The 12,353-nt window shown below is 38.4% G+C and overlaps 1 protein-coding gene across 2 annotated transcripts; it reads left to right on the top strand.

Annotated features, from left to right (window-relative positions):
• The first annotated feature begins 179 nt into the window (after positions 1–179).
• Positions 180–1,755, top strand: MRPL51 (mitochondrial ribosomal protein L51). 2 transcript variants are annotated; one of them, XM_064478967.1, is made up of 4 exons: positions 180–318; positions 582–722; positions 807–917; positions 1,343–1,755. In XM_064478967.1, the coding sequence occupies exons 2-4, from the start codon at positions 644–646 to the stop codon at positions 1,537–1,539; spliced, it is 387 nt and encodes a 128-aa protein (XP_064335037.1). In that variant the 5' UTR covers positions 180–318; positions 582–643; the 3' UTR covers positions 1,540–1,755. The 2 variants fall into 2 exon arrangements, with proteins under 2 accessions (XP_064335037.1, XP_010989170.1); XM_010990868.3 differs by lacking the exon at positions 180–318 and having other exon boundaries at positions 413–722.
• The last annotated feature ends 10,598 nt before the right edge of the window (positions 1,756–12,353 follow it).

Genomic DNA, 12,353 nt, shown 5'->3' with positions numbered 1-12,353 from the left:
ATGCCTGGTTCCTAGCTGAGAAGTGGCAGTGCGCCTGGGACAGTGACCCATTCAGTCACCCCCAGGACAGGAGGCAAGTTCAGGCCGGTAGTTAGAAGGCTTAGGCTCTGGTCCGGGTTCCGCCATCTCCTCTGCTATGTGATGTCCAAGCAGGTCACTGCACTCTCTCTGCCTCAGATTTCCTTCCCTGTCGACCAGGGGTAATAAAAACAGCTACAGAGCAAAGCTGCTGTGGGGCACAAAGAAAGGAAGCTCTAGGTTCCAGGTTCTGGACCTTCATCTCCCTCAGTTGAGGGACGCCCAAGGAAACAGGACAAGGTGAGTCTTCTTGAATTTCAGTTCTGGGGCGCCTCAGACAACGAGACGAGACCCTCAGCTCTTCCGGCGCTCCCCAACTTCCGGCGGGCCGACCGGAAGCGCCTCGGCGTGGCGGGGCGTCAAGGCGGCTCTGCACCGGAACTTGGGGGGCGGGGTCAAGGCGGGCCCTACGCCCGGAGCTGCTTGGGTAAAGCCCAAGATGGCTGCGCGCACCTAGTGCCGGAGTGAGGACAGCGGTGACCGTACCTGTCATCTTCTCGAAGGTCAGGTCTGGCCCTCACTGCTGTGCCCTTGCGGAGGCTGTTGTAGAGGAGAGACGAGAACAATGGCTGGGAGCCTCTCTTGGGTGACAGGCAGGGGCCTATGGGGCTGGGTGCCTCTGGCCTGCAGAAGCTTCTCTTTGGGTAAGTGGCTGTTACAGAAAGACGCCCCGAGAACTGCTTTTCAGTAAGCGGCTCAGATTAATTTCCTTTCTTCCCCATCCCTAGGTGTTCCTAGATTGTTCCATGTAAGGGTCACCCTCCCGCCACCCAAAGTGGTTGATCGTTGGAACGAGAAGAGGGCCATGTTCGGGGTGTATGACAACATCGGAATCCTAGGTAAGAGTCGACTCCGTGGTGCAGAATTTCAGAACAACAGTTATGCTGTAACGATTATTTTCTTTAACCTCTGTGGAAATGGTGCCTTATTCAGTAGTAAGAACAAACACGTGGTTGTTTACATTGTGTTCGGCGCTGTTCTGTGTGCCTTACATGTACTGACACATTTAATCATAACCTTTTCACTTTACAGGTGAGGAAACTGAGGCACAGGAAGGTTAAGTAATTTTTCCAAAGCCAGCAAATATCAGTGCCAGAATTTGAACCCCAAGCAGGCTTGCTACGGAGTTTGTATTCTTGATACTGTAGCGGAATGTGTGTTGTCGATTGGTGCTGCTCCGGGAGATTCAACTGTGTTGAAGGCTTAGCTGATGGAGGCTGGGTTCTCTCGTTTTGGTACTAATACGTGCTCTCACATTACGCAGGAAACTTTGAAAAACACCCTAAAGAACTGATCAAGGGCCCTATATGGCTTCGGGGCTGGAAGGGGAATGAATTGCAGCGTTGTATCCGAAAGAAGAGAATGGTTGGAAATCGGATGTTCATTGATGACCTGCACAACCTTAACAAACGCATCAGCTATCTCTACAAACACTTTAACCGACATGGGAAGTACCGGTAGAAGAGAGACCTGGGAACTGTGGAATGGGACTTGTTTGGAATCTGTTATCCACATGTTTTACTTTCCTCTGGATGCTATTTTACTTATTCATGTGAACTAGGAAGTGTAACTCATCCCTAAGTCTTATAGCCTTAGGTTTGGACTCACCACTTGCCCTTTGAGTCTAACCATGCCTGTGGTGTTTAAAAAATAAAAATTATTTTTGGCACCTTTTCACATTTGGCCCTTCATGTATTGAAAGTGATAACTTTAAATTGCCCCATTGTGCCATCATGTTAAATGTATTTTTAAAAACCCTTCCACACTGGAGTGAAATGTAATAGAAAAATGGAATTATACTTTTGCACTGTTCTTATCAAAAAATATTTATTGGCTATCTTTTCTGAGCTGAGAACTGTAGGAAAAACAAAGTATAATGTATCCTCCCCCATGCTTTTATAGTCAGGGGTATAAAGTTATAGGCTCACATGTACACTTTAATATGAAGCATTAAGTACCATATGGGTGGTTGGCATGAATGATTCCTAAGCCTAACTGATCATCAGAATCTCTGGGTAGTTTAACAGTTTCAAAAGCTGGTCCCTGGCCCCCAGAGATTTGACAGCTGTAGAGCTGAACTGAGTCTTGTGCATTTACATGTTTTTTTTTTTTTCCTAATAATTACAAAGAATATATCCATACATACAGACATACAGTGCAAATTTTAAAATTACAAAAGAGTAAGTAGATGAAAAGTATTCTCACAGCTTGTTTTTTTATGCACCTTCTTGGAGGCAACCACTCTTAAGAGATTCTTTGTAATTCTAAACATGTACTGTGTATGTATAAGCCTTACTATTTATCTATCTCTTTTTTTAAAAGTAGGATTCCATACACACTATTCATGGTGCATGGTGCATTTTCAATTGACAGCACTTAGGTATTGTTTTATATTCTCACATTATGTACTGTAATGATTTAGTGGGTTCCATTTTGATAGACTTTTAGATTGTTTTCAGGCTTTTGCTTTTTGAAAGTATAACTTCTCTAATTTTTGGTAATTCTAATTTTAAAAGCCAGATGATTTTAATTAGCTGTGTTTGGAAACCACTAATGTGGACTGGAGGATAAATAACCTAGACAGGAGAATGTATTTGGCCTAATCAGGAGAGGCTTCATAGAAGAGGTTGAATTTCAGTAAGCAGAGAAACAAGTATAATGTTTCAAGTGGGGAAGAGAATAGTGATCAGTGGTGCATGGTGAGAGGACACAGAATGTGCTGGGAGATGGCTGGGTAGGTCTACCTATAATGAAGCATAGTATGGCACTCTCTGCTTTTTTGTCTTTTAACAATTTCACTGGCCATGAATCAAGTTAAATAAGGTTGACATTACTCAATCAAGAGGAGAAAAATGTAGCAACAATTTCTAGAATTGTGTTGTGATTGGGGTTAAGTTTAGTATGTCTCCAGTGCCTAGTATATATGAGGCTCTCAATAAATATTTGCAGAATGAAATAAGGAAAATATTTGATGTACTGCTTTTAAAGAAATCTTTTATGTGGCTTTAAAGTGCTATTTGTGTTTCTTAGGATGGTTTATTAGGTTGATGTGAATAAGTCTCTACTATAGTATAGATTATAGATTAAAAACATGGCCTTTGGAGTCAGGTCTAGACTTAAACCCAAGCTCTACCACTCTGTTTATATGACCCTAGGCAAAGTAGCTAATGTCTATGAGCCTTAGTTTTTGGTTTTTTTTTCCAGCCTGTCAAGTAGGAATAATACAACACCTTCGTCTTAGGGTTGTGTGAGGAATAAATTAAATTATGTGTGTAAAATATTTAATACAGAGTTTGGCTAGTGCAGATGGTAATGACACTCCTCTGGAGTGTATAGGTGCCAAGAATTAGGAAAAACCTGAAGAGGGGGTTGGTATAGCTCGGTGGTAAAGGAGGTCCTGGGCTGAATCCTTAGTACCTCCATAAAGAAAACAAACAAACAAACAAACAAAAAAACCTGAAGAAATTGAATGGAAATATGTTTTTTAAGTTATTCAAACTTTTCATTTATAAGAGTAGCGTTGCAAACTAAAGAAAATTACTTACAGACACAAATTGGGATTTGAAGATTAAGGAATTATGGTGATTAGGTCTTTTATTTGATCCCAGTCCTTTAAAGTTAGTACCTGTTTCAATTATCTATTGTTAAATAATAATCCACCCCCAAACTTAGTGACTGAAAACAATTTATTATTTTTTTAATTGAAGTATAGTTGATTTACAATATTGTATTTATTTCAGGTATATAGCAATGTCGTTCAGTTAATGTATTTTTTCAGATTCTTTTCCATTATAGGTTATTACAAGATGTTGAGTATAGTTCCCTGTGCTATATAGGAAATCTTTGTAGCTTATCTATTTTATGTGTAGTTGTATTTGTTAATCTCATACTCCCAATTTATCCTTCTCCTCCCTCTCTTTCCTCTTTTGTAACCATAAGTTTGTTTTCTATGTCTGTGAGTCTGTTTCTGTTTTGTATATAGATTCATTTGTATTATTTTTTAGATTCCATGTATAAGTGACATCATATATTTGTCTTTCCCTGTCTGAATTCATGTAGTATGATAATCTCTAGGTCGATCCATGTTGCTGCAAACAGCACTATTTCATTCTTTTTTATGGCCGAGTAATATTCCATCGTGTACATCTTCTTAAGCCAGTCATTTGTTGATGGGCACTTGGGTTGTTTACATGTCTTGGCTATTGTAAATAGTGCTGCTGTGAATGTTGGAGTGAAAACAACAATTTATTAATTCATATTCTCTGGTTTATCTGGGCTCAGCGGGGCAATTCTGCGCTATTTGGTGTGGATTGAAGGTCAATCCCAGCATCCAGCTGGGAGCTTGGTTAGAACTATAATGTCCAAGATGTCTTCACTGACATGTCTAGTGCCTCAGTTAGAATGGCTGAGTGTTTTTTTTTTTTTTTTCTATGTGGTATCATTAATCAGTAGTCTAGCTAGCCCAAACTTCTTTTTATGGAGGCTTGAGTCCAAAGGCAAAAGTGGAAGCTTCAAGATGTGATAGACATAGGCCAGGAAGTGACTTGGTGTCATTTGTGCTGCATTCTACCAGTTTAATAAATCACAGCCCAGCCCAGATTCAAGGCTGTGTGGAAATGTACTTGTTTTTTAGATCAGAGAAGCTGCATGCAATTACGGGGATGTGAGGAAGTGTCCACAGCCATATCTGCACATGATCTACCTCAGTCACATCTCATGTCTTTGCTGGGACTTCATCTTCTGGAAGGCTCAACAGAAGTGAAGCCAGATTAGTAAGCATGTGTTAAGTGAAGAGTAGATTTTGGAGAAATGGATTGATGGCTCTATGTGAACATGTATTATGATCCTGGGACTCATGGAAATGTATATGGGAGTCTTGGATCTCAACAGGAATGAGTTTTCACAAGGATGGCTGGAGAGGAGCTGGATGTGAGAATGGAGAGGTTGGTCTGAAGTGTGAGTGACTCTGGGATCCTTTCATGATTTGGTTGGACTGGAGAAGAGAAAATCAAAATATTTGAGACTCTGCTAAGTGCAAGGTGCCCTGAAGAATACATGCACATGCTTTAGTAGGATGTGTGATTATTGGTGATGAGGACATTGATAGTTCAATTCAACAGGCATGTATAGACTACTTCCTGCTGTGAAGATATATAAGATCATGTTTTCAAGAACAAAACAATCTTGTTTTTGATGTGAAACAGTATGTAACATTTTTACTCAATAAACACTGAACCATTATGTGCAGGGTTATTTGGAGGGACATAATCACTAAGTCAGGGTTAGTTCCTGACTCTCAGTAGCTTTCATTCTACTTAACAGATACATATGTAAACATATGAATTTGGACATGATAACTGAATAGGAAAATTAGTTCTTTTTTTAGCTGGGGGAGGGGTCAGAAAAGTTACTTGTTGAAGAGATGACATTTGAACTAAATTTTGGGAAATTTCAGCTGATGGAAATAGGGAATTGGTGTTAAATATGGACAATAACGTCTATGGGGAGAAACTTTGAAGAACAGGAAATAGTTCAGGTGGGTAAGTGGGGTGGGAGGGGGCAGCCTGGTCCTGGGGACATAGGCATGTGAGCAAAGGTAGGAATACTGACATAGGACTAAGTTAATGATTGTTAACACACAGTGAGCCTTTCTCTAATAGTGGGAGATAAGTTTGGGTAGGAAATGTAGTGCCAAGTAACTAGGAGTCTTGAATGCCGGCCAGGACGAAGAGCTTAGATTTACTTTTCCCCCTGTAGACCAAGCCATTCAATTCTGGCTGCATGTTAGAATTCTCAGCTTGAAACCCAGCAGGACCTTGTGGGGCCTTCCTGGGGACAGAACCCCTCTCCCCTCCCCAGTGTCTTTCTCCGTCTTGTTTGTAGAAAAACTTTAGCTTCCTAGGCCTTCCCCAAATTCCAAAGAGCAAATTTAAGCAGAGGAGTGAGAAAATGCAGAAACAAAGAGAAACAGTCAAGCAAGGCAAGATAGTAGTTCAGCCACAAAACAAAGTTGGGGACCTTTAGTTCCCCCTCAGGAGCTGTAGGTAATATCCTGAGCCATATCCTTGAGTTGTTCTGCACATACTAAAACCCCCACCAGGTGGAAGACGTTAACTGCATGCTGATGACAAGCATGCAGACCCCAGAAGTTGAAGACTGAGATAACCGAAATACCACCCTGTTACACCTGCAACAACCCTGTTTCCAAGTAACATCATATTCTGAGGAACTAGAGGTTAGGACTTCAACACAGAAATTTATGGAGGATGCAATTTAACCCACAATAGCCTTCAGTTTCCCCAAGGCATTCTTATACTTTAGGTGTTACTTCTTGAAATTCACGATTCCTTAGAGCTTCCATAGATTATCCAGGTTTGATTTTGAAAGTTAGTCATCTTGTCAGGAAACTGGATTTACAATCCCCAATGCCCTCCTTTCTTACAGCCCCCTCCCTCACTCCTTTTTGTTTAGTTATATTAGCATTTTGGCTTAAATCAGTAGACAGTGTTTACATTATTAGGACTATGTAAATATTGTTTACTACTGAGCCAAGTGGTGTACTGTGGGATAACTTTTTTTTTCTTTTTGAAATTAAAATGCATCTCTTTACTTAAATGCATAAGAATATCCCTTTTTAAAAAGATTTTTAAAAATTGAGGTATAGTCAGTTTACAATGTGTCAGTTTCTGGTGTACAGCATAATGTTTCAGTCATACATATGCATACATAAATTCCTTATCATATTCCTTCTCATTATAGGTTCCTATAAGATATTGAATATGTTCCCTGTTCTATACAGTAGAAACTTGTTTATTTTGTATATAATGGTTAGTATCTGCAACTTATCTTTCTTATTTAAAAAAACTGTGTCTTTATTGAGATACAATCCACATACAATTCACCCAATTCAATGGCTTTTAGTATATTCACTGAATTGTGCTTGTATCACCAAAATCAATTTTAGAATATTTTTATCATTACCCCAGAATGAAACCCCATACCCCTTAGCTGCCACCCTCCATTCCCTCTCTTTCCCAGTTGTAGGCAACCACTAATCCACCTTCTGTCCCTATAGATTCTTGCCTGTCCTGGATATTTCATCTAAATGTAATCGTACACTGTGATCCTTGGTGTCTGGCCTCTTTTTTTTTTTAACATTTTTTATTGATTTATAATCATTTTACAATGTTGTGTCAAATTCCAGTGTTCAGCACAATTTTTCAGTCATTCATGGACATATACACACTCTGTCACATTTTTTTCTCTGTGAGTTAACATAACATTTTGTGTATATTTCCCTGTGCTATACAGTGTAATCTTGTTTATCTATTCTACAATTTTGAAATCCCAGTCTATCCCTTCCCACCCCTGGCCTCTTTATCTTAGCACAGGTTCAAGATTCCTCCATGTTGTAGTATTAGCACTCTATTTCTTTTTATTGCTATTCCACTATGTGGATATACTATACTATATCCACTTATCAGTTGATGGACATTTGGGTTGTCTATTTTTTTGGCTATTCTAAATAATACTGCTATGAATAATCATGTGCTAGGTTCTGTGTGGGCATTTTCATTTCCCTTGGGTATATACCTAGGAGTGGAATTGCTGGATCACACAGTAACTCTATATTTAACTCTTTGAAGAACTGCTGACTCTTTTCCAAAATGGCTGCATTATTTTGCTTCCTCACGAGCAGTGTATGAGGGTTTAATTTCTTCACATCCGCATCAGCACTTGGTACTATCTGTCTTTTTGGTTATAGCCAGCCTCCTGGTTATATAGTAGTATCTCATTGTGGCTTTGGTTTGTATTTCTTTAATGGTTAATGATGTGGAGTGTCTTTTCTTGTGCTTATTGGCCATTTGTATATCTTCTTTTGAGAAATGTCAATTTAGGCCCTTTGTCCATTCTCAAATTGGTTTTTTGTTGTTGTTGTTGAGTTGGAAGGGTTCTTTGTATTCCAGATACAAGTACTGTATCAGACACAAGTATTTTGATTTGCAAATATTTTCTCCCATTCTGTGGGTTTTCCTTTCATTTTCTTGATCACGTCCTTTAAGTATAAAAGTTTTAAATTTTGTTGATTCCCTGTCGATTTTTCCTCGTGTTGCTTATCCTGTTGTCGTATCTAAGAAACCACTGCCTACCCAAGGTCATGAAGACATACAACTGTGTTTTAAGAGTTTTATAGCTTTAGCTCTTACATTTAGGTCTTTGATACATTTTGAGTCAATGTTTCTGAATGATGAGAGGTAGGGATCCCACTCCATTTTTTGCTTGTTGCGGTCCAGTTGTCCCAGCACTACTTACTGAAAAGACTGTTACTTCCCTCATTGTATGATCTTGGCACTCTTGTCAAAAATTAGTTGACATGAGTGTGAGGTAACTTCTCGTTCTTATTCAACTTTTTGTTTTCCCTTAAGTTTATAATTGCCTCTTTTAAAAAATACAATTTTCTGTGTATTTAACTCTAATTTTTTCCATATGTCTCAATAGATCTGTAAAATACTTGTTCACATTCTTTTTCTTTTTTTTTAATTACAAAATTATTTATTTTTTCTTTCTTTTTTTTTTGGTGGAGGGAGGTAATTTAGTTTATTTATTTACTTACTCTTTTTAAAATTTTTACATTTTGTATTTAATTTATTTTACTTACTTTATTTTTGGGAGGGAAATAGGCTTACTTATTCATTTATTTTTAGAGGAAGTACTGGGGGTTGAACTCAGGATCTTGTGTATGTTAAGCATGCACTCTACCACTTGAGCTACACCCTCCCCCTATTTACTTATTCTTAAAGGAGGTACTGGGGATTGAACCCAGGACTTCATGCATACTAAGCATGCGTGCTACCACCTGAGCTATACCCTCCCCACTACGTTCTTTTTCAAATATTTAAGCATGTCAGAACTTTTACAGTTTTTTTCCTCTGGAGACTGTCCGGCAGTTTCTTCCACCCTCCTACTTTAGTCAGGACAGGTTGTTTGTGGGTCTGTTGTGTAACTTTCATTCCAGAGATCTTCTTTCACCAGTTTTGTGTGTGGATCCAGCATTCCATTCCTTAGATCTGCTGCCTTTCTCTTTCCTGTTTACCAGAGTACGTCTTATTGTAGCTTATTTGGAAAAAGAGGTAAAAACTTTGACTCCTTACATATCTGCAAGATATCTATATTCATTTTCTTGTGTAGATATATACTGATCTTTACTGATAGTTTGGCTGTTACAGAATTCTAGGGTAATGATCATTTTTCTTCAGAATTTTAAACGCACTGCCATGTCGTCTTCTATCTTCCAATACTGTACTGAGTTGCCATTTCTATTCCTGTTCCTTTTTTTCCTTCTCTTTTTGGAAGTTTTTAGGATCGTCTCTTTTTCCCTAATATTCTGATATTTCATAAAGATGTGTCTTGATGTGATTCTTTTTCTTTTACTGTGCTGGGCATGTACCATACTGTTTAATCCAGAAAGACTTGTTCAGTTCAGAGAATTTTTCTTGTATTACTTTTGTCATCTCTCTCTCTCATCTTGTTTTCTTTTTTTTAGAACTCCTATTAATCAGACATTGGACTATTTGGCTTGGTTTTCTAACTTTTTGCTTATTTCCTATCTCCATCTTTGTTGGCTCTTGCTCTTGGTTCTTTGTTCTTTACTTGTGTGCATTTCTTGACCACAATTTCTTTTTCTTGGACCTGCATCTGTGCAAAGTCCCCAAGGCCTAGATTGAAGATGAGCTTATCCAGAGAAGATTTGCATTTCTTCGACTGGCTGCTTGGTGGCACTGCCAACCCAGAACCACTTTAAATTCCTGCTATTTTGTTTTTAGGATCAGTAAGGAATTCAGGCAGAAAAGCCACTGCTTGTTATGATAAATTCTCTGCATATATTTAAAAGGAAAAGAAAAGATCTCTAGTAGACACCCAGTTTCCAGATTAGCAATTTTCTATGCAGTACCCTAGAGGCAGTTCAGGTGTTAGCATATTTTAAATCTACTCTTTCAAAATAATACAGTCCTCTGGGGTTCTGGCTTAATGGCAGGGTCCTTCTGTTAGATTTCCAACCCTGTGCAGGCCTTAGGTTCTATCTTCTATGCCACAGTGGCACCCTGTGAGGCCACTATGCCTAAATTGAATTTTTTAGTGAATGCCCTAACCAGGGCAAACCAGGCTTCAGTGCTCAGTTTACCTCTCCAGGTACCAGCTTTCACTTAGTTTTTGTCCCTTATAGTCTACTTTCTTGCCAGCTCACATAAATGCATTTAAAAAATGATCTTTCAGGCAGAGGACCTAGAATAGCTAAACCAATTTTGAAAAAAGAACAAAGTGGGAGAAATAATTCTACCTGATATTAGGGCTTACTATTAAGCCACTGTGTTATTGGCAGTAATTAGATCAGTGTATCATTGGCAGAAGGACAGGCACATAGATCAATGGAACTGAATAGAGAACCCAGAAACAGATCTGCACAAATATGCCCAACTGATTTTTGGAAAAGTGAAAAAAAAATTCAATGGTGGAAGGACTGTTTTTTCAACAAACAATCCTGGAGCAACTGGACATCCACTGACCAAAAAAAAAAAAAAAGGAACCCCAGCCGAAACTTCGCACTTCATACAACAATTAACTCAAAATGGATTATAGACTTACATGTGAAACATTAAACTATATAACTCCTAGAAAATAAAATAAGAGAAAATCATGAGACTCCAGGGCTAGGCAAAGTGTGATTCCAAAAGTGTGGTGCATTAAAGGACAAGTTGATAAATTGGATCTTAATAAAATTAAAAACGTTTACTCTACAAAATACCCAATTAAGAGGTTGAAAAGACGAATGACAGACTGGGAGAAACCATTTATTTAACAAGATACTTTATAGTAAAAAAAATGAACAGCCCAACTAGAAAATGGACAAAAGACATGAATAGGCCTTTTACCAAAGACAATATACAGATGGCAAATAAACACATTAAAATACATTCAACATCATTAGCCATCAGGGAAATGAAAATTAAAACAACAGTGATGTATTACTACATGCCTACCAGAATAGCTAAAATTAAAAAAAAAAGACAACACCAAATGCTGGTAAGGATGTGGAGAAACTGGATTCCCCATACATTGCTGGTAGAAATCTAAGATGGTAGTCATTCTGGAAAACAGTTTGGTAGTTTCTTATAAAACTAAACATGCAATTACCTTACTACCCAGCAATTGTACTCTTGGGCATTTATTCCTGAGAAAGGAAAATTTATGTTCATGCAAACCTGTACATGAATGTTTGTAGCAGCTTTATTTGTAATAGGCCCAAACTGGAATCAGCCCCAAAGTCCTTTAAGCTGGTAAATGGTTAAACCAATTGTGGTATATCCATACCATGGAAATACTACTCAGCAACGAAAACTATTGATACACACGGCTTGGGGGGATATCAAGGACATTATGCTGTGAAAAAAAGCCAATCTTAAAAGGTAATATACTGTATGATTCCATTTATATAATGTTCTTGAAATAAAGTTATAGAGATGGAGAACAAGTTAGTGGTTTTCAAGGGTGTAGGATGGGGGTGGGTGTAGTTATAAAGGGATAGCACAAAGGGAGACTTGCAGTGATGTAATAGTTCTGTATCCTGATTGTGGTGGTGGTTACAGGAATCTATTGACACTGCATAAAACTATACACATACACACACAGACACACACACACACACACATATGAGTGCATGTAGAAGAGGCAAAATCTGAGTAAGCTCTGTGGATTGTACCAATGTCAATTTCTTGATTTTAATACTGTACTGTGGTTATATAAGATGTTACCATTGGGGGAATCTGGGGTGAAGGTGTATAGAGGAAACTCTCTGTACATTCTTTTGGCCACCTTATGTGAATCTGGTGGGCATACTTAGCTGTACATGCTGCCAGACACAATTCCTCCCATTCTGTTTGTCTTTGACGGTTTATAATTTGTTCTCAATTGTTACAAATTTTCATTTTGATGTGGTTTCAGAAGGGAGATAGAATAAACATGTATGATCAATACATTATGTTTCTAAGAGCAATTGTTTAAGGGTTTTAAGCAGGATTGTGACATTTGGATAGATGACCCTGGTGGTTTTTTAAAGGATGGATATGAGTGAGGGCAAGATGAAACAGAAAGCTGTTATATTTTGCTAATTCTAAGAGGCACTTTTTTTTCATCTGAACTTCTAAATTGGGATATCTGGCTATAACTCTTAGCCAGACGACAGTCAGTCATACCGTATTTGTCATACTGGCTCGTAA

Source organism: Camelus dromedarius, chromosome 25 (assembly GCF_036321535.1).
Source record: "Camelus dromedarius isolate mCamDro1 chromosome 25, mCamDro1.pat, whole genome shotgun sequence".
NCBI classification, from domain to species: Eukaryota; Metazoa; Chordata; class Mammalia; order Artiodactyla; family Camelidae; genus Camelus; species Camelus dromedarius.
The sequence above is the reverse complement of the archived record's forward strand: the minus strand, read 5'-3'. Positions and strand labels throughout refer to the sequence as shown.